Consider the following 22041-nt stretch of genomic DNA (forward strand, 5'->3'; position numbering starts at 1 on the left):
TGCATGTATGTGCACGTGTGTGTGTGTGTGTGTGTGTGTGTGTGTGTGTGTGTGTGTGTGTGTGTGTGTGTGTGTGTGTGTGTGTGTGTGTGTGTGTGTGTGTGTGTGTGTGTGCGTGCGTGCGTGCGTGCGTGCGTGCGTGCGTGCGTGCGTGCGTGCGTGCGTGCGTGCGTGCGTGCGTGGGTGGGTTGCCCTCTCCCACTCATTAACGCCTCCTGTGTAGTCAGCAAGCGTGTGGAATAGAAGACAGTGTTGCCTTTTTGCCCTTGTTTAGTGGAGATGAATTGGTCACACTTTAAGAACATGATGGTATTTTCTTTAGCACCTCAGTGTGTAATTATTAAGTGTTTAATGTTACTGTGCTGCAAAATGCACACGCTGCTATTAACATTGTGATCTATTAGTTCTTCTTCTACTTCTTCTTTCGTGTATCATCGTCCTTGATGATTGGCTGACAACATTTTATTTCACAAGATTTCTTGTGACTTAGGGGAGGCCATGGGGTAATGACGGCTAGAAGGAGGAGAGGACAGGACAGGACCTTCGTCCACCTTTGTTTTGGCTTTATCCAAAAACCTTTTTTGGGAGTGAGCTGGTAAATTTTTTCCTTTTTTTTTCGCTGAATGTTTGCAATTTACATCCAGAGTGACTTACAATAAGCAAGGTAATCGCAGCAAAACCAAGAACCTAGCATCAATCTAAACAATACTATCAAAATAATAATCTATACATTGAAACTATCCATCCCTCCAAGTGAACGACCGATTAATCTGCACTGATATTTGGATTTTTTAAATAATCTGCATCGTTGTTGTTTCTTTTTTGTTTTATTCGAAGACCCAATTATTTTTACCCTTTTACAGACATACCGGTACATACAATGTAATTTATAACACCACAGCTTTCTATGTCCATGCACAAGTGAACAGGTCCATAACTTGTAGATTTGTTAGTTTATCGGAGAAAACTAGCAGCCTGGGCAGTTCTGCTTGTTGTTGAGCAGTACGCCTGGCTTTGTGTGTAATATATATCGTCACTGTCGGGTAGAAACCTTGTATCTCCACGTTTCAAATGTGTATGTTTTTTTGAGCGGTGGTCACACCGTCTCCATAGCGTGGCCGTGTGTGTAGGTATGTTTGTTTGTTAGTTTGTTTGTTTGTATGTGGGTGGGTCTGTATGTAGCCTCAAGCCTGTGTAGTACCTTTTCTGACCACACATGTTAAGGGAGGGGCGCTGTTGTCCAGGCCACACACACACACACACACACAAACACACACACACACACACACACGGGGGGGGGGGGGGGGGGGGGGAGAACCACCGCTCAGTTCACACGGGTGTGATTTTTTTCGTAAAGTAAAGCCCTGCTTCATCGTACAAGACTGTCGCACAAGACTAGTGAAAACAGCAGATCTACAAGCACAATGCCTCGCGGTGCGAGGCGTTGTGTGCTTGTAGATTGGCTGTTTTCACAAGTTTAAATCATTTTTAAAATGATAAATGCAAAACGAACGGTTTTGAACATACAAGGCTTTCACAACCGACAACGGCAATATGTATGAGTGTCCATATGAGTGTCTTTATGAGCACGGAACTCCATGTATGGAGATAACTGTCACGGACAGAACGGCCCATACAAGGAGATGTACTTGTGTCGTGTTTGATACCATGCGAAGTGAGCACCGCTCACTGTGAGTGAGCTCACGTCATAGGATTTTGTTTTTAATTCGTGAAATATTTCGCTTTCTCGGCTTCGCCTCGTGCCACAACCCTGAAACAGTGGTAAATCAGCCAACAACCCACTCCCTCTCATGGTAAATGGCTTACTTCTTGTGAATGTTTTTTGAAAATGTTTAGAAATAATAATAATTGAAAACAAAATGTAGGAAACAAAAAATTTACGGAGCTATAAAAATGTGTCCACGATCCACAAATGGGTCCTGACCCACTGTTTGGAAACCACAGAGGTAAAGAATACATCTATAATCTGTTTATTACCTCCTTAACATTGGCATATGTGTGTTTACAAGAGCTTAATGAACACTCAGGATTTTGCTGTGTCCACACACACACACACGCACGCACGCACGCACGCACGCACGCACGCGCGCACACACACACACACACACACACACACTATGCAAATTGTGCAGAATCCAAGCAAAGCATACATTTTGCATACTCTGAACTGGACAGCATCAACACAACAAACGCTCGCGTTACTGATGATAATCTCTTTGCTGTGGTATCATGATCATTGGCCAATCAATGCTATTGATCTGATTTGACAGCGATGCATAAATCTCTCTCTCCCTCGTTCTCTACCTCCCTTCGCTTCTCCTCTAATCTGCCGCCACTCAAAACCCATGTGAGATTTATGCAAATACGCTCTACATGTAGTAACCTAGTTCACCAACTACGTAACCTAGCAACACTGGAGGAAGCTCGTTTTGAGAGAGAGAGAATGTGTGTGTGTGTGTGTGTGTGTGTGTGTGTGTGTGTGTGTGTGTGTGTGTGTGTGTGTGTGTGTGTGTGTGTGTGTGTGTGTGTGTGTGTGTGCGTGCGTGCGTGCGTGCGTGCGTGCGTGCGTGCGTGCGTGCGTGTGTGTTGCTAACTTGCTATAATTATAAGGACTAAATGTTCCCACAAGTACTGTATAGTACAATTTCAAGCATAGATGTGTCTTGTTCCTCACATGAGGGATGGTGGTTTTGTGGTAAAACATACCGTATTTCAGAATGAAAAAAATAGATTCAGGTTGGGGTTATGGATAAGAGGTTGGGTTCAGGGGTTGGATTGTACTTATGCCTCCTTCATACTTAACGGCATGCCCATGTCATTTACCCAAAACAGCAGATCTATAAGCAAATGCATCACAGCATGATTCGTTGTAAGCAGCACGTCAGCTATTTCCAGTACACAAGACCAGTGTGCAACTAACTGTACAACTCAGGCTTCAGGCCAAGCGTTGAAAAGTGCCCGAAAATGATTATAAATGGCTTCATAAAATTGCCATCCTAAAATGCGGACGTCCTTCTGAGTATAGTATCACACACGTGTGCTGTGTGTGTGTGTGTGTGTGTGTGCATTTGTGTTTGTCAGCGTGTCTCCGTCTCTCTGTCTGTCTGTCAAAAATTTGCATCCATGAGCAGTCGGCCACAGCTGAGCTCTTTCGCAATATCCATTTTGGGGCGTTTGGAGGAGGTCATTAGGCAAGCTCTCTCACAACGCTCTCAACAGATCGCACGCCAGGAAGCTGCCAGAACATCCAAATAAATACTGGTAATGTTCCGAAACAGAAGTACAGCCCTATCCCTCTTGCTGCGTGTTGTTAAGATACTGCTTTTAATACTCTGGCTTGCACTTTACCCACATGCGTGTGTTGCTAAATTGCACTGCCGCCTCACTCCTGTACAGCTGAAGCGCTCTCCATTGTTCTGAAGTAGCTTTGTCAATGTTCACTATTCTTGTGTGTCAGATGCATAGCAGCAGCTGTAGCTGTAGCTAATGTCTGTCTCTCTCTTTCTCTGGCACCGCGTCGCAGCGCGATAGTCATGGTTATCAGTGATGGATTGTTGCGAAATAGCAGTGTCAGGGAAATACACTGGGGTTCAGGGTCAGACACGATCCCTGACTGAGAGAGAAATGCTTGAACAAAAGATATCCAGAGGTGACGGATGGTGTGTGTGTGTGTGTGTGTGTGTGCGCGCACGCGTGTGCGTCACTTGTTGGCCTGGGGATTCGTTTTCTACTTTGAGCTGTGATTTCAGTATGAACTCGGATCTCTGTGTTCACACCTTGTGTCTCAAAATACTTGAGAAGGGAGGAAGGGAGAACAGCAGGTGATACAGAGAGAGAGAGAGAGAGAGAGAGAGAGAGAGAGAGAGAGAGTGTGCGCTTGTGTGCGTGCTTATGTGCGTGTGATGGGACACGAAGTATAGGCAAGGATCTGATAGCAACCGTACACACACTGGAATTGGGGGGTTTCAAACAATGATTTCAAACTTTTTCTTATCAGTGCAAGATGAATGGGTTCTATTTCCAGTAAGAGAGAGACTGTATAGTCTCTAATAGCTTGGAATACCCAAGGATGACGCCATGGGTTTCGGAACTGTCCATAGCCCACCGCAGAGTGAGTAGGCAGAAGTTATGCCATTTTATAATGATCATTAGTGTGGACAAATTATATGAAGACATAACAACAGACACTTCTGTTTTCCTTTCTACTAATATCCACAGCTCTCTGTCCTTTTCGTTCTGTCTTCCCAAAGTTCAAGCAAGCAGTACTCTGCTAAGCACTGTTGATATTTTCCTACTCATTAAGTCGCAGTGGGAAAACCTCTTAGGCTTATTTATTTTCAGCGGTTCAGCGGTGTAATAAAGTTTCACGCTCAATATTTGCATTCACAGAGATTGCTTTAGCAACATTTGTTGTGTTCCTGTTGATGTGAGTTGGTAAAGGAGGAGGAAGTGGAAGGAAAACAGTAATATTTGAGTACAAGACGCAGACATACAGAAAATGACTTATTTTGTGTGTGTGTGTGTGTGTGTGTGTGTGTGTGTGTGTGTGTGTGTGTGTGTGTGTGTGTGTGTGTGTGTGTGTGTGTGTGTGCGTGCGTGCGTGCGTGCGTGCGTGCGTGCGTGCGTGCGTGCGTGCGTGCGTGCGTGCGTGCGTGTATATGTGTATTTCAATATGTATGTATGAAAACTGGCGAATTATGCACTTCAAAATGTTGTGTGTTGTGAGAAATGCATTCTCACACACGTTCTAATTTTAGCCACTTGAGGCTCTCAGTCTGAAACATTCACATCTTTCACAGACAACACTCATATCAAAGGTGGGAGAATTTGAAGTGTCAAACTAGCCGAATATCGTTATCTTCTCCTAGTTTGCCATCATATAGAAGAGGGTATTTATGTATGCCGTTCTCCTTTTTTAAAGTGCTTATACGTATGTGCAAATCTAGACGGAATTAGTTTCACTGACAAACCTCAGGGCAAAATCAAGATATGTGCGGACCACCGTCTATTTAATTGAAAATCTGACTTGTGTTTCTCAGAAGATAAGTTATAATAATGTTTTAATTAGTGAAACCTTAAACATACATGAACTTACTCAAGTTTGAACTTGTCAGTGCCAGGATACCATTATTATACACATTGTGTTTTGGTCTATGCTCCTTGACATGCCCAATTGATACCTCTGCATTTCATGTGATAGTTATATATGTCAGGGCCTTAAAGGAGCTATAGTCAACTTTTTCTTGAAAAACGGATGCTAAAATAAAAATAATGTTTCGAAAATATTTGATAAAAAAAATTAGCTTTGTATATGTGTTTCAATAGAAAAATGACCACAAAAAGCGTAAAATAATGATAAAATAATCATTTTGGCCATTGTCGGGCCGACACTTTGTTTACATCCTAGTCTAGAATGTAAACAAAGTGTCGGTCCGACAATGTCCAAAATGATTATTTTATCATTATTTTACGCTTTTTGTGGTCATTTTTAAATTGAAACACATACATGAAGCTTATTATTTTCGAAACATTATTTTCATTTTAGCATCCGTTTTTCAAGAAAAAGTTGACTATAGCTCCTTTAAAAATCTTAACTATATTTTTGGGGCATTTAAAAATATATATATTTAAGATAGAGTGAGCTTACAATATGTTTGCTGTATGGGCATGGGTTGTGGGAAAGAAGCAGATATGGGTAAGAAAGGAGGAAAGAGGGCAAGGAGTACAAGGAGAAAGGAAAGGGGAGGAAAATGGAAAAAAAGCAAGGGCAGGTTGTAGGTGAAGGAAAGGGGGGAGGGGACAGGGAAGGGCGAGGAAGGGAAGGCCCTCAAGGCACTCTTCAATTTCTTCCCTTATGATGAGATTGTATTTCCCTGGTGCTGTGGCCGCCATCATCCATTCTACCTCTCTCTGTCTCTCCTTTTTCCGTGCACCCCCATCCCTCTGTTCAATCCTCTTTCTCTCTCCACCTTTCCCATAGAAAACCTCAGCTGTCAGGCACTTTTAGCAGCACCACTTTTCACATTGTGTGTGTGCATGTGCGTGTGTGGCAGCATACGTATGTGCAATGTACCTGTTTGCGCCAACACACATGCACTGAACCCCCCCCCCGTCTCTTTCCCCCATAGTCCACATCCAAAATAGATAAACCCCTTCGCCACTCTGCAGGCCCGTTGCATTTTTTAAAACCTGCGTCTTATCAGCCTTTCCATTTTCACTCACATCTGCCAGTTAGTGGCATACAGAGAGCTGCAGCGTGGCACCGCCCTGCTCGTCAGGGGCGTCACAAGGGGGGGGGGGGGGGGGGGGGAGTGGGACTGAGTTACTAGGGCCCAAGGTGGAGGGGCCTGTAATTATTTTATTCTTTAGCTATTGAAATATAGCAGATATACAAACTCACAGTGCCACGCTGCGAACTTGTAGATCTGCTAAGTCGTGAAAATGTGTGAAAATCTTTGAATATATGTATGTTTTAAGCGAACGTTACTCAAAATTTGCTTCTGGGGGGTCCCTGGAACTAAATATTTTTAGATGGGGGTCCGTGGCCAAATACATATTATTTTGGGGGTCCTTCACATGAAAAAGGTTTGAGCATCACTGACATAGAAACATACCTGTAGGTTTTTCAAAAACCTTAGAAGGATTTGAAATAGTCAAAGAAAATAGCAGATCTACAAGCTTGCAGTGCGGCACTGTGAGCTTTTATATCTGCTATTTTTCAATAGTTAAAGCACAAAATAACGCGTGATGAAGAACATTCATGGGGGGCCCGCAGTCAATCCTTGTACCCAGGGGCCCAGAATTTGGTGCGACACCCCTGCTGCTCGTATTTCAGCTGGTTGTCTTTCGCGGCTTATCCTTGAAACCTACCATCTTTCCCATCAACCCCGATTCTCTTTGGATCTTGATGAGTTTGCTACGCCAGTCACCCCGCGGCGATGGGAGGCTGTATGGTATGTGTGTGTGTGTGTGTGTGTGCATCTGTTCCGTGTGCGTTTATCAACGAGAGCGCACAAGAAAAAGAGAGCACAATATATCATTCATGGCCGGAAAAAGCTAGTGGAGCGAATGAACATGCCCCCTGCCAGACGTTCCGTCTTGTCTGCTGTCTTTTCCATGCGCGTTTGTCCGTCTTGCTGCTGAGGAAGATTCGCGGGCCAGTCACCCAGTATGCAAATCTCCCTATTTTCATTTTCATGTATTAACAGTTCTCTATTGTTCATCCCATGTTCCATAGCTCCAACAGTTAATAGCGTCTTTCCATCCTATTGTACCGGCACATATGGACGGCTCACAGGCGAATGGCATCCGCTCCCATGCATTGTTTGACTTCTGCCCATTAAGGTTCTCTGCAAAGCCGGTTAACCTGCTGGTATTCTTAAATGAGTCAACATATCTGCCCTCTGCCACACAGCGAGCTGGTTCCATTGTGCCCGCAAAGGCTGAATATAGCTGACGCTCTCGCAAACACAATGCCCAGTGTCTTGACAATGTAGCACCCCATTTCTAGTGTAAGCCGAATGGGACAGCTTGCCACGTCCAGATGACATCTGCTATTGTCTCTCGCTAATGTCTAGTGCAGTGGTTCTCAACCTGTGGGTCGGGGGCCCCCAAATTATTTTGGGGGGGTCCCCAGATGATTAGCTTAATGTGCAACATTGTTTTCTCTCTCAACAGTAAACAAACCAACATAAAGTTTAAGTGTATAGAGCAGGGGTGGGAATTTCTTTTTTCCATGGGGCCACATGAACAGAAAATATTGTGGAGGGCCGGGGCCAAAAGCCAGTGCTTCCCGCAAGATGTGCTCCCCGCAAACTAAACACACAGCTTTACCTCCGACTTCACTAAATAAATACTTAGCAGTCCAATTGTTGTTGAAAACCCGGCATTCGGCAATCGACTATTCTTTTTTTTAGCCACTTTAGCCATTTTTGATGGGTAAGGTAAGGCAGGTCGTCTTGACGTGTGACCAGTCTGACCACCTGCTTGTTATTGAGACGACGATCCAATGATCACGCATACGTGCTGATGTACACATTGCGTCCATATGTAGGTGAATAAAAAACGTCAAAATAAAAGCAATGCAGCTTTAGTCCATGCATGAGGTAAAATTAGAAAATGTGTTTATTTTGTAATTTGCCATTTACCCTACAAGGGCCAGTCAGAGTGAACTAGAGTGCCGCATACGGCCCCCGGGCCGCACAATGTGGTAAATTGGCCCTATTTAACTCATTAGCAATTTTAGACAAGAAGTCTGTATCTTTGACACAGTCACCCTAAACTTTAGTTGTGCTGGCACCAACCGTGACCTTTCACCTGGCCTTGCGGGCCCTTTTGGCGTGTGACTCGTGGGGCAGGTGGGATCGGGCAGAACCAGCATAGGATCAGGCAGAATCAGCTGTTGGGAAAGTGGGTCAGAGGAGATGGCATGCATGGCGGCATGAATATTTAAAGAGCAACAGCTCCCGATCAAAGCTTGTGTAAACATCAATTTGACTACGAGCTGTATGCAGCAAAATCTACAGTGTTTGTTTTAAAGGGATAGTTCACCCTCAAAATGACTTTTTTTTTCCTATTGATTACTCACGCCATGGAGACTTGAGTTCAATAATATTTTTAGTTTTTTGTCGCATTGCTAAGACAATAATTTGATTACAATGAATGTACGCCCATTGATTGCGGAAGGGGCCCCGAATGCATTTGGCTCCCCATCCGGAATCAAGAGGGGTACATTTACTATACATTTGTCTGGAATGCAACAAAAAAACATAAAAAACCCCATAAAAAAGTCATTTTGGGGTTGAACTATCCCTTTAACTCTGTGAGCGCAGAAATGGACCTGCCATAGTCCACTTCTACACTCTCAGAGTTGTAATACCATAAAAGCTTTCACTAACTGCTGCTCTCTGAGAGGGAGAGATGGGGGGGAGAGAGAGAGAGAGAGAGAGAGAGAGAGAGAAACAAAAGAATTGAAAGGTAATAGTGAGGCACAGTGCAGAAAGAGATACGTTTGAATAAATCCAGGTGCTGAAAAAGAATGTTCGTCGAACAGTCACAGGGTCGTGTTTGGAGCATGTTTTTGGCCTCCGGAAAAAAGTGAGTCACACAATAGAACCACAATAATAACCACCTCCATTTTCCATCCAGGCAAGGGAACAAGGGGGGGGGGGGAAGACGAGACGAGAGGTGGGGGTAAAAGAAGTACAGAATGTGTGAGTACTATCATCGCTGTTATGTTGGGCCAGAAACATTTTATCTACATTTTGTATGTTTTTTTGTTGTTTTCTTCCCCTATAAATGAATGCCTCTTATGAGTCTTCTTATGACAATGTTGTACAAAAGTTTAGTGAAAATAACCACAACGCCTTGTGTGCTTGTAGATCAGCAATCTCACCAACAATGACGTGCAGAGGTTGTGTGAGTCTGGGTTTTATGAATATTTAACCAAATAAACAGTAAGCACAAGAGCTTGTGACTAAATAATAACTACATTGTATCTATCAGAACATACTTTTCTTTTTTCCTTTTCCGGAAGAGCAACGGTTTTGGTCGTCTCGATAGCGACGATATCAACATTACAGACAGCCAGTGAGACCTGGAGTTTCAACATACTGGAGGCAACTGGGAGAAAATATAAAGGAACTGCTTTTAATGCTCTTATAGGAGGAAATAATAATCTACCTGTAGGACTGTCACGATTATGACATTTTACATGACGATTCATTGTCACTCAAATAATTGCGATTAACGATTTAATTGAGCTTTTGTCGTTGACAATTACATTTCTGTTTGGCGTGTAGGCTTTGAAGTTGCACATGGCAGATATGACACATAACCTAGTAAATATACAAAGAAACGAAGGACATATTTGACAACTTTACACTTTAAAAAAAAATGATTGCGATTATGTCAAATAATTGCGATTAGACGATTATGTAACTAGTAATGTAATAATTGTGACAGCCCTACGTACCTACCTGACAGTTATGGAGAGGAGAGGAGAGGAGAGGAGAGGAGAGGAGAGGAGAGGAGAGGAGAGGAGAGGAGAGGAGAGGAGAGGAGGGATGGAGAGACATGGCGGGAAGACTGAGTTAAGTAGGTCAAGTGCACAGTCTGCAGAGACTGAGGAGAAGAGGAGATGTGCATAGAAAGAGGCATGGAGAGAGTGAGAGCAAAAGAGAAGAAATCGGATGGATTGTATTAGCCTTTTCTTTTTCTAACCTCTCGTGCTTGCCTGTTGTTACTTGAGGCAATGTGTTTTGCGTGTGTGTGTGTGTGTGTGTGTGTGTGTGTGTGTGTGTGTGTGTGTGTGTGTGTGTGTTTGAGTGGCAGTGTGACTGACAGCTCCTAACGATCAGTCAGCCTTAGAGACAAAAACATCATAATAAAGAGAACATGGTAATGTAGCCCTTTAGGCGTAGTAGAGCTGCTTAGTTTCATGTTTATTCTCAGACAAGGACACATTCGCACACGGCTGCTTAACACAGTGGTTCTCAATCATGTGGGGACCCCCAGGTCCCCACGTTATTTTGTGGCTGTCTCTCAGATGACAGTGAAGTGTCAATTTAAGTTTAATACCTCAAAATATCAAATAAAAGAAAAAGTTTTCAACAAACTATAGTATACTATACAAGAATCGTCAAACACTGGCCAATATAATAGCCAATCTTACAAGCTCGTTGTGAGATTCTGCTATTTTCACAATACTGATCTGTGGAACAGAGTCAAACTAAATTGTATGTCTTAACTACTAAAATCCCAAGTCCACAGCTCAAATATAATTATTTGTGTCGGCCTGAAAACAACAAATCATTGTAATTATTATTATTTATTATTATAGGGGTATTTGTAATTATTAAGTGCGAAGCCCCTATTATGTTTCTACCTTTATTATTACTAGAGAAAAGCCACCTTGGGGGTGTACTACCCTCCTGTACCCCCAGACGGATACCTGTCCAGTGGGCAATGTGGCCAGCTCAATGTTAAATAAGCATTTGTTTTCAAAGTGTGAAAACAATTAAGTATAAAAAGTTAAATGTGGGGAATACTGTACATAATTAGGGGATACAGGTTTTGTAGCAATGTGTAAGGTGGCCAGTGTTGTTAAGGGCTGACTGTCTTTCAGCAAGGCTGGACTGGGGCAAAAGATTTGACAGTAACATTTAATCCATCTCCTTCTGGGATTTTCACACAATGTGCACAAAACCTTTTACACGTGAACTTTGGACCAATATCTAAAATCTGTCTTGGAGAGAAGTTTGTACAGTATGTGAAAGAATACCATTTTTATAAGCCATTGAATATTGCTTATAAAAACACCTTACACACCTTACCTGCTGGTAAGGTGTGCGATTCAGTCCAAAGGTTCCCCGTTCAAGCCTTACCTCATGCAGGCTTTATTTAAATTGCATTGCACAAAACATGACCGTGTTAAATAATTAATGCATGTAAAATATTTAATGAGAGTAGTTATTTTTAATGTATGACATACGTTGTTGTAAAAATAGCCAATCCACAATCTCACAACTTTTCTGATGAGCAACACGTGAACTTGTAGATCAGCTATTTTAACCAGTTTGGGTCCCTCAGAGACATAACATTTCTATTTTGGGTCTCAGGCTAAAAAGTTTGCGAACCAATGATCTGCAGTAGTGTTGCTACGTTCATAACGGAAGGACATTTTTTATAGTCATCACCAGACACCGAAAAGGAGTCCATTGCTGTAGCTCTAAGGAAAGTGTGGCAGGCCAAAGCGTTGAGGTGTTCATGAATGGCATTTTTATCTCCTAGTTGAAAAGCTGAAACCTAGTTTCCCCTGCAAGAATTCCAAATGACTTCATTATTTTAGGAGGCAAAGCTTTAGGCTTTTCAGCTCATTTAAACCAGGCTGTTGTAGCGCAAGATGAAGGAGGGTGGTTGTGTTGAAAGTGGGTGGAGGTGGTTGGAGGTGGGTGAAAGTGGGTGGAGGTGGGTGAAAGTGGTGGAGGTAGGGGAAATTGGCTGGAGGTGTGTGGAGGTGGGTCGTGGTGGGTGAGGTCTTCTTTCTCTCAAGTTCAGTCTTCCATGTCTTCCATGCATTCGTTTATGCTTGGCCCCGTTATCGCTGCTTGCAGCTATTATATATTATTGTAGTGGTATATATCAGTGGTAAGTAGGTATAATTACACAATATCATCTCAGTTAGTTCACTAGTCTAGTTTACGTTTTAGTTAACCACACACATACAGTGCATTGTTATTCAGAAACGGGCACGCTACCCAGGTACCAAGGCTAGGCTGCTCATTTCAAGAGCCTTGTCGTCACAGCTACATCCAATTACATGGCTGGATGTGTGTGCACCATGGGTGGTGGGCTGCCATTCAGCCAATCAAGGAGAACAGGCCACGCTCTGTTAGATAATTACCACAGCAGCTGTCACTTTTCTTTCATCTCTGGGTGAATGCCAAGGCCCCACATGAGGACGGCTCCAAAAAGCAGCTAACCAAACAACATCCATACTGCATTCATGATACTGTTCATAAACGGCTTGCTTTAGAATTGCTCATGACGTAATGCATAGAGACCGATGCCAGCGGAGACCGATCGATACGTTCTGAGAGCTCTAATATAAATTGTCTGCGTAGAAGCAGAGGAAGAAATACTTGCTCAGACTCGAGACGAGCGAGATGTGTTGTAAGTGATCATGAGTGAGAAAAGTGAAGGTTAATAAAAACTGATAGCTGAACAGTTGAGAGAGAGAGAGAGAGAGAGAGAGAGAGAGAGAGAGAGAGAGAGAGAGAGAGAGAGAGAGAGAGAGAGAGGGAGAGAGATAGATAGAGAGTTGTTGCTGTTCTATCTGCCCAGATGGATCACAGGTTTTGAGATAAATGGGAAGATGAGAGCCGTCTCTCTTGTAGGATAAATGCACACAGCCAAATGTAACTCTTGAGCATGTAAAATTGGACCAGGAGGGGTCTGTTTCTACACTTATATTTTTACAGTGTGCATACCATTTGTGGTTGAGTGTATAAAATGTAAAAAGAAAAAACGTACATCCAATAAATATGTTAATCAGATGGGTGAAAAAGTATTGTGCTTGCTTTCCATTTTGTTGTTGCCACTTGACAACACAGCAGCTACAATCTATTGCTTTTCTTCTTTCACAGACAGATGTATTGAATTTTGTAATGTCATTCGTTCCTTTCATGTTGTCCTTCAAATCACACCAGCTTACACACATACCGTACACCGAAATGTTGAGCTAACTTTCTTTTTTGTGTGTGTGTACCCCGCAGGTGAGTACGGCGTAGCCCTGTCACGCCAACAGCGCCCCCTTTCGGCCCGGACGGCCCACCACGCCCCGGCGCCTGTGAAAGGATACCATGTCAGCCGCAGTCTGTCCCAGCACTCGTCCGGCGGTGGCGGCCCCTGCCACTGCATGCCCGAGGACGGCGACCCCGCCTCGGGCCGGGAATATTACCAGGGTCACAACGACGGGGGTCACTACTACCCCCCCGGGGGTCCCGCTGACGCCCTGGCCCTGGAGAGACACCACTCGCACTCGCACGGCCACTCCGGAGGGGGCACGTTCCCCCGCTCCCACCCCAGCCAGCATCCGCCCCTGCAGTCGTACGACTCGTGCGAGGAGTGCCTGTCCTCGGGCCATGGGGGCAAGATGCACCGCATCCCCCCCAACCTGATGGACCAGTTCGAGAAGCAGGCGCCCTTCCACCCGGACGGCTTCCACACGCTGCAGTACCAGCGCACGGCCAGCGGGGGCACGGAGCAGCGCAGCGAGAGCCCGTCCCGCATCCGGCACCTGGTCCACTCGGTGCAGCGGCTCTTCGCCAAGTCCCACTCCCTGGAGGCGCCGTCCAAGCGGGAGTACAACGGCACGAGAGGCGGGGACTACCGCGGCGAGAGAGGAGGAGGAGGAGGCCACAGGAGCGGAGGGGAGGACGGCGGGGGACACCACTCGGGACACCAGTCGCGCTCGGCCCGCAGGAACAAGTCGCGCGAGCGCAGCAAGAGCGGCGACTCGCGGCACGAGTCGGGCAGGCGTCACCGGAGCCGCACGGCCGGCTGGTGGAGCTCGGACGACAACCTGGACAGCGACAGCAGCTTCCTGGTGGGCGGGAGGCGCGGGTACCCCAGCGGACACGAGAGCCTGGACGCCGCCATACAGGAGCTGACCATGAAGAAGCCCAAGGAGAGAGGTGGCGGCGGGCCGGGGCCGGGGCCGGGGCCGGGGCCGGGGCCGGGGCCCGGGGAGTGTCTGGCCTGCACCAGCATGGCCCTGGCGGGGACCGAGGGGGGAGGGCATCAGGGGGGAGGGCATCAGGGACACCAGGGGGGAGGGCATCAGGGACAACAGGGGGGAGGACATCAAGGACACCAGGGACACCACGGACACTCCCTGAAGAGAAGCACGTGGTCGGCCATGACGGTGAGCCAGGCCAGGGAGGTGTACCCTTCCAGCAGAGGAGGAGGAGGAGCTGGGGGAGGAGGAGGCGGAGGAGGAGGTGGCTACGACAAGGCCCTGGTGCCCCTGGAGAATAAAATGAAGGAGAGGACCTTCCATTACCTGCAGGTGTGTGTACCTCCTGTGTGTGACTGTGTGGCAGATACACAGGTGTGCGTGTGTGTCAGTGTGGTCGTGGATGAGTGGGTGGACGCTATGGAGATAGATATGTTGCAATATTCGTGAGCAAATAGATTTGATTTGAGCACTTGCAATATGCGATCCGAACAGTTGTAGGTTGGAATGTGCAATGTGTAATCAATTGTGCAACTGGGATTTACACGTGTGTGTGTGTGTGTGTGTGCCTTTTTTCTGGGAGCTTTTTTTTTTTTTGCAGCTTCAAATTTAGATTACGTGTGTGGATGACAGATTACACAGGGAAATCTCGCTTTTGCGAACGCCCATCATTTGGACCGGAGGGTTAGCGACTCACTCCACGGAGGTTAAGGTTAGGGTGAGGGGTAGAGTCGGGTGTCGAAAAGATGACGTGTAGTAACAGCGACACGCTCCCAGATTACACATTGGAAATTCCAACCTACAACTGTTCGGATTGCATATTAGTGCTCAAATCAAATCAATTTGCTCACGAATATTGCAGCATATCTACCGGTATCTCCATAGGATGCATGTGTGTGTGCGCGCACGTGTGCGTGTGCATTCATGCGTGCATGTGTGTGTGAGCCACAGAGTACATTCCAGGCAGGGAGGATTCTTCATATAAATGTATATTATGATTATGGAGCAATGGAGGTCTTGAGTGTTTTGCTCAGTGCATGCTGCGCTACTGCAATAACAAAATAAGTACAAAAGAAGCACAGTGAGCAAGGATGATGAGAGAGGATATGATTCACTGCAAATTAGTGTTGCACAGTAATCGGGCACTGAAAAAAATACTGTGGTTCTACAGTTGTTGTTTTAATGTAAGAACAGCACTAACATCTAGTGCAACGAAGTCTGAACTACAATAAAGATGTTGACTTTTCTAATGTCCAATCCAATCCAAATGCTTCAAATACCTTTATGTCAGTAGGTGTCATATCTGACACCAGGCTGTGAAGCTGGCAGCATACTCCAAAACGCAGTCAAACTTTTTCGGCTTGCTGAATGAAGCAAACAAAGTTCTCTAAGGACCAAAGTGTTTTAAACTCACTGCGGGCTCCACTCTGAATTCTGAACGTTAGACCCTGCTGTATACAGTATACAGTGCTGTAGTTGTGATTTTAGCACCGATCTTTGCTGCTTGTGTATATCAACCTCTGAGGTGCTTTGACATAATTTGTCTCCGGGATTTCATAATTTCTGGTGCCAGACACAGTGTACAAAGTGTGAGCTATCTCTCTCCATGAATTAATTGCTGTGTAGCTGTGTTTGAGGTCGCTCAGAGAGGGATTATAGAGGTTTATTTCATAACCGCCTGAGACAACTTTTCTTCAAAACTGTTGCGATTGAGGTAATGACGGCTATTCCATGAGACGCTTACGCCTCAGTATAATGGTCGGTATCATGGTCAGTATCAGTTCAATTCAAAGGAGCTTTATTGGCATGAGAAAACATACGTTTACATTGCCAAAGCAAGTAGCATGTCAGTATCATGGTCAGTACCATAGTCAGTAACATGGTCAGAGCCATAGTCGGTATCATGGTCGGTATCATGTCAGTATTATGTCAGTATCATGGTCAGTATCGTGGTCAGTAGCATATCAGTATCATTGTCATGTAGCCCTTGTAAAAGAGATCTTGATCTCAATAGGATTTCACCTGTATAAATAATTAGTTTTTGTTTTTTTTAAGTATCGAATATCAAACTTCATGACTAGATCATTTGTACTGAAACGAAAAAAATGGTATTGTGAAAATATGGCGCCTTATCGGTTTCATCTGCACAGCACACCCGTTAGATACTAAGCGTGAGGCTAAAATAGCTGGACACCTGGAGATTATTAAACATCTTTCAACAGTCTTTATCTCTCCATCCCCTTCTCTCTCTCTCTCTCTCTCTCTCTCTCTCTCTCTCTGTCCAACAGACTCACTCCATCTTCACCTTCGCCCTTGCTCTCATCTTCGCTGCTTGTATCAACCTCTGACGTGCTTTGACATAATTTGTCTCATAGATTTAATCATTCTGGTGCCAGACACGGTGTACAAAGTGTGAGCTATCTCTCTCCATGAATTAATTGCTGTGTAGATGTGTTTCTAGTTGCTCAGATAGGGATTATAGAGGTTTATTTCATAACCGCCTGAGGCAACTTTTCTTCAAAACTGTTGAGATTGAGGTAATGACGGCTATTCCATGAGACACGTCAGTATCATGGTCAGTATCATGGTCAGTGTCTTGTCAGTATCATGTCAGTATCCTGGCCAGCATCAGGGTCAGTATCATGTTAGCAGGGGTTAAAGCAAAAATCCCAAGACGGAAATGTATTTTCCACCACCCCCCCCCCCCCCCCCCGGCGGCACCGCCGCGCCGCCGTTTGAAAAGCGTCTTTTTACCGTTGATGCCATAACATAGCTTTCTGTTGCACACCCAACAGAAACAGGGACCTAAATGGCTTTCCTGTGTCAAACGTTTCATCCAGCCAACCACAGCTAAACAATCCACCCATGTTAAAACAAAGTGGGGATGCTATACAGTACTGCAGTTAGTTAGCTGCATAGTATAGAGTCTGGCCACCTCCATTTGTTTTTGACTGTGCTAAGCACGTCCGAGACGAATCTTCATTCACAACCAAACCAACCGCTCCATATTGTCGCTGACTGAACCACCACACGTGGGTAATGTTATGAGAGAAACACTGCCCACGTAGTGGAGAAACCTCCGCCTAGTACAGCCATGAGCACCAATCATGATAGGCTACGCTGCGTCGGTCCCAAATGAAACACTGCCCCGAAGTTTTGAATTAGCATCTGTATGGATTGAATTAGCATCTGGGGTTACTTTTTATCGTTGCTGCCATGCTGCCATATAACAGATTTCTGTTCTCTCACCGTTTGACACCAGGACCTGAATGGCTTTCCCGTCACCTCCATTTGTTTTTGACCGCACTGAGCACGTCCGAGCCTTATTGTCGCTGACTGAACCGATGCCACACGTGGGTAATGTTATGAGAGAAACACTGCGATGCAGTGGAGAAATCTCGCCTATTGCCATGAACAGTGAACACCAATCACTCATGATACGTTGCTTTCGGTACCAATGAAACACCACCCCGAAGTATTTCATACATCTGTATGGATCACTTTTGTGAGTGACAAATAAATCCCCCAAATCTCTGATTTGCAAACATAACAAGTGTTCCGTTGCTTATTTTAACGCAGAGAACGTAAGCAAACCATAGACTGTAGGAAGCAAATGTGTATTGTCATTAACTGCTGCCCCCTGTAAACACATATTTAGATAGTATAGCCTACCTGCTGTTTACATGTAAAACTCCAGTGACTTCATCTTTTGACACAGCCATCCATACATTACAGACAGAGCGACGTCTCGTTCCTTTGCAGCGTGATATAATAACACCACCAGTCCACTCATCTATTGGAATTCAGCGTAGGTCCAAAAAGTTTAACAAACTTCCAAACGGTGTACATCGTTTAAGCCACAGGAGCATGGTTATAATTAGCGCAGACGGTTCAGCTTTTTTTCTTTTTTTGCGAATCTTCTCTGATCTCATAAATAGCCCCTAGGGAATCCTCAAGACGGAAATCCGTCCCCAGGACGGAGAACTTTAACCCCTGTGTTAGTATCATGGTTACTATCATGGTCAGTATCATGTCAATATCATGGTCAGTATCATGGTCAGAATTAATTCAACTGAATGATCTGTGTGGTTACAGCAAACAAATCAAATGGCATTGCATTTGTCTTTTATAAGCTTAACTGGCAACTGCTGATAAAAACACAATTTATTGACAAAAAGGAATTAACTGGCACACTTTTGTGGATTACTGTAAAATCACGTATAGTCCAGCTAAGGCTTTAGTTTTTGAGATACCCCCACCCGAGTTAGAACTAAACTGAACCATGTTTTTTCTCATCTTTGGGGTCTCAAATTCTCCATCTCATCCATTAGTTTTTACATTTCATTCATACAAACATAGAAACACTCCAGAACCATGTCAGCCTGCCCTCACTACTCTTCTCACAAAGAACCTTCCGTGCCAGGGACCTGCACTCAGAACACATTGAAATGCACTTCCTATTTTCTCAAATTCAAAGCTTGATCACTAAAGAGGTCTGGCACAGAAATAGTCCTCTAAAACATCAAAATGTGCAAATGTATGAAGCAGCCATTACCATGTCCATTATGGTCCTATAGTAGGCTACCTAAAGTACCTACAGTATAGCACATACAGTATTGTGCAAAGGACATACTTTTATACTATAGCACAAAACGCTGGACAGCAGGCAACATGTTGATGTATCCTAAAGAGTTTTGGTTAATGGTAATTGTCATCCTGTATACAACCTTATAATCCACAGGGGCTGAATTTGGATGTTTTGAGAGAGAAAGTAAGAGAGAAAGTAAAGGAGTCCTCACCACAAAAATCAAATCTGCCTTAACTAATGGTATGTTTAAAGGAAAATATTTCAGTATTTCTCTAGGTAAATTGCATTCTGACTCTTTGGTGATGTAAGGTAGACACCTGGTTCATACCTGAGCAAATTTGATGGAGATAAGAGTGAACATTATCAAGTTTTAGGCTTTTTTGTCTCCTTTGCCCTATTCGGTTTTGCCTTTTTCAGAGATTGGGGTAGGTGTAAAGAATAGCCAAAAAAACGAATTTCCTCCCTAAATAATATTTCGCAACGATCCATTTCATTAATGGGGGAACCTAAAGATAAGAAAAAACATGGTTGCGTTTAGTTCTAACTCGGGTGGGGTATAAAGCCTCTGCTGCAATTAATTCAGAAGTGCAGGGGTGTTTAATAACTGCAGCCGCATCAAGGTACCACACGCAATTTTAGCGATAGCGCCCATGGCCACATGCACCTCTAGGCGCAAATAACATAGTGGGCTGTAAGATACGGTTAAGGTACAGTGCCAGCTGCCTTCTGTGTAATAAACGGGTAGAGGGTAGTGCCAAGGGATAGTGCAGGACGCAAGATAGCCCCTAAGTGTGAGGCAAAAAGAGCTGGACACCTGGAGATTTTTAAACCTCTTTCAACAGTCTTTCTCTCTCTCTCTCTCTCTCTCTCTCTCTCTTTGTCTCTCAGTCCAACAGACTCACGTCATCTTCACCTTCGCCCTTGCTCTCATTTTGTATACATGAATTCTCTAAAGTGGAAAGCTAACGGCTGTTTCGGTGTACTTGCACACGAAGATGAGAAGCAGCGCACAAACGCGCGTTGACTCGTGAACACTCACAAAACACGCGGTCACCTGGACATAATGTGACGCATGCAAAACACGCATATGGAATATTATGGATCCAATTCACATGCACACATGCACATCGACACTCACGCATAGACATACACAGGCTTGTGCATAATAGACACAGATACACTGACACAGGCACACACACACATTCGCACGCACACGCACGCACGCATGCACGCACGCACGCACGCACGCACACATACACACACAGATGCACTCATGGCCCCAAGCTGTGCTGTCATTGAACTGGCATGTGGGCTGTTTCTCTGGAAACAGCAGGTAGCCACGGGAGACCCTCGTGTTTTCTCCAGCTCTCATCAGTTCAACACAGCTGAGCTTTACTGATAGGTACAGTAGGAGAGAGAGGCAGAGGGAGAGAGAGGGGGAGAGAGAGAAGGGGGGGGGGGGGAGGAAGAACGGAGTGATATTGAGAGAGAAAAAAGCGAAAGGGTTAGAGAGAGGGGTGGGGGGCACAGAAAGAGGATGAGGGGAATAAGGGAGGATCCGAAAAATATATTTATACGTTTATGTATTTATTTATTTATTATGATTGTTATTATTTTTCTTCCTAAATTTAAGTCTGACAATATTTTTGTGGGGACATCATTTCATGTCACTCTGGTGCTTGTTGGGGACAGTATTTCATTTTCATCTCACACTGGTACTTGTTGGGCACAGTGTTGGGAACAGCGAGCCATGCTGAGACGATGCTGGAGTCAGACGGTTTAATCCAGCTGCATGGGGACATGGCTCCACAGAGCCTGAGGTAGAGATCACTTCAGTGGGAGTGCTTACGGTTAGGCATGCACACACTCACACACCACAGCCTATGGTTAGGCATGCACGCACTCACACACCACAGCCTATGGTTAGGCATGCACTCACTCACGCACACAAACCACAGCCCAGTAGCCACACTGCCACACCAGCTGAAGCAAAGTAGCTTTGCAGTCAAATCTTCCACCTGCAGGCCCAGAACATGTTTTAGTGCTAACATTGTAAATTGGTTTAGAGCCAGTGAGAACCACACCATGATGAATCTTCATCACACATGCACTGATGGTAAGATTTGACGCAAGACCTAGACGAAAGCTGAATCACAAATAATTCTATATCTGTTTAAAGGGATTCTGTCTCATGGTTTCAACCAAACCCTATAGTAGACGGATTCAGGGTCATTCATAATGATTCATACATGTGGAGGTGAAGAAATTGAGTTAAAGTGAAATCACAGGTCCGGATTAGTGTGGTCAACGGTGTGAGTATTTTCCCCCTCTTGTGTCAACACTTTCAGAGTGCGGGCACAAGACTCAACACTCTCCACTTCTCCACTCTCTAATCCTCTCCCACTCTCTCCTTTCATCTCTTCTTCTCTCCTCCTGTACTCTCTATCTCTCTGGTAAGGAATGGTTAAAAAAAAGAGAGAATATAGGGTGATTGTGAAGTACAGTAAAGGGCAACAGAAAGAGAGAGATAGAGGGGGAAAGAGTGAGATATAAAGGCCTACAGTTAGCAAAGAAAACAAGGCTTGGGGGTAGATATGAGATAATAAAGGAGATGGTCGCAGAGAGAGAGAGAGAGGAGAGACAACGAAGGAAACAGTCAGACACAGAGATAAGATAGAGGAAGGCCATGGGGAGACGAGGCTGAGTCATCTCTTTTAAGTTATGACCTTTAAAAATGCAGTCAGTTGGACAGTCACAGCACCCCTGCAGCTGTCTGTGTGTGTGTGTGTGTGTGTGTGTGTGCGTGCGCGTGTGCGTGTGCGTGTGTGTGGATCATGTGTGGGAGATTGGACTCCACAGCCTTTTGGAGACGCACGGCTAGAATGTCAATACATGTCATTGACACGTTGTTTATTGTATCGTACATACAGACCATTTTCTCACTAATCTCTTTATTTTGAGATTCAGAATTTGTCTTCATAGCTTCTACAAAGTCATTAAAATGTTAGCAAACTCGGGTCTTGAGTCTACAGTGTGTATGCTCAGTTAGTTCATGAATCAGTTTGTCCTTCAGGTACTATGTTTGGCAAAACCTTTCAATGAAACGCATTAAAATGCAACATTAACATAACTTATACAAACTAACCGTGCCGTGATAGTTAGTTTCTGTGGCATCATCTAATGCAGGGGTCAGCAA

General features: G+C 44.7%; 1 protein-coding gene across 1 annotated transcript in view; it reads left to right on the forward strand.

Annotated features, from left to right (window-relative positions):
- The window catches only part of dlgap3 (discs, large homolog-associated protein 3), a gene marked incomplete at both ends in the record, with an annotated part of 95794 nt that overhangs the window by 57775 nt on the left and 15978 nt on the right, over positions 1-22041 (forward strand). The window contains one exon of the mRNA XM_080735569.1: positions 13296-14590. Within this exon, the coding sequence (XP_080591695.1) occupies positions 13296-14590 (1295 nt within the window). The remainder of the gene's footprint in view (positions 1-13295; positions 14591-22041) is intronic.

This window comes from Nannobrachium achirus (assembly GCF_963921795.1).
Source record: "Nannobrachium achirus genome assembly, chromosome: 10".
Lineage (NCBI taxonomy): Eukaryota > Metazoa > Chordata > Actinopteri > Myctophiformes > Myctophidae > Nannobrachium > Nannobrachium achirus.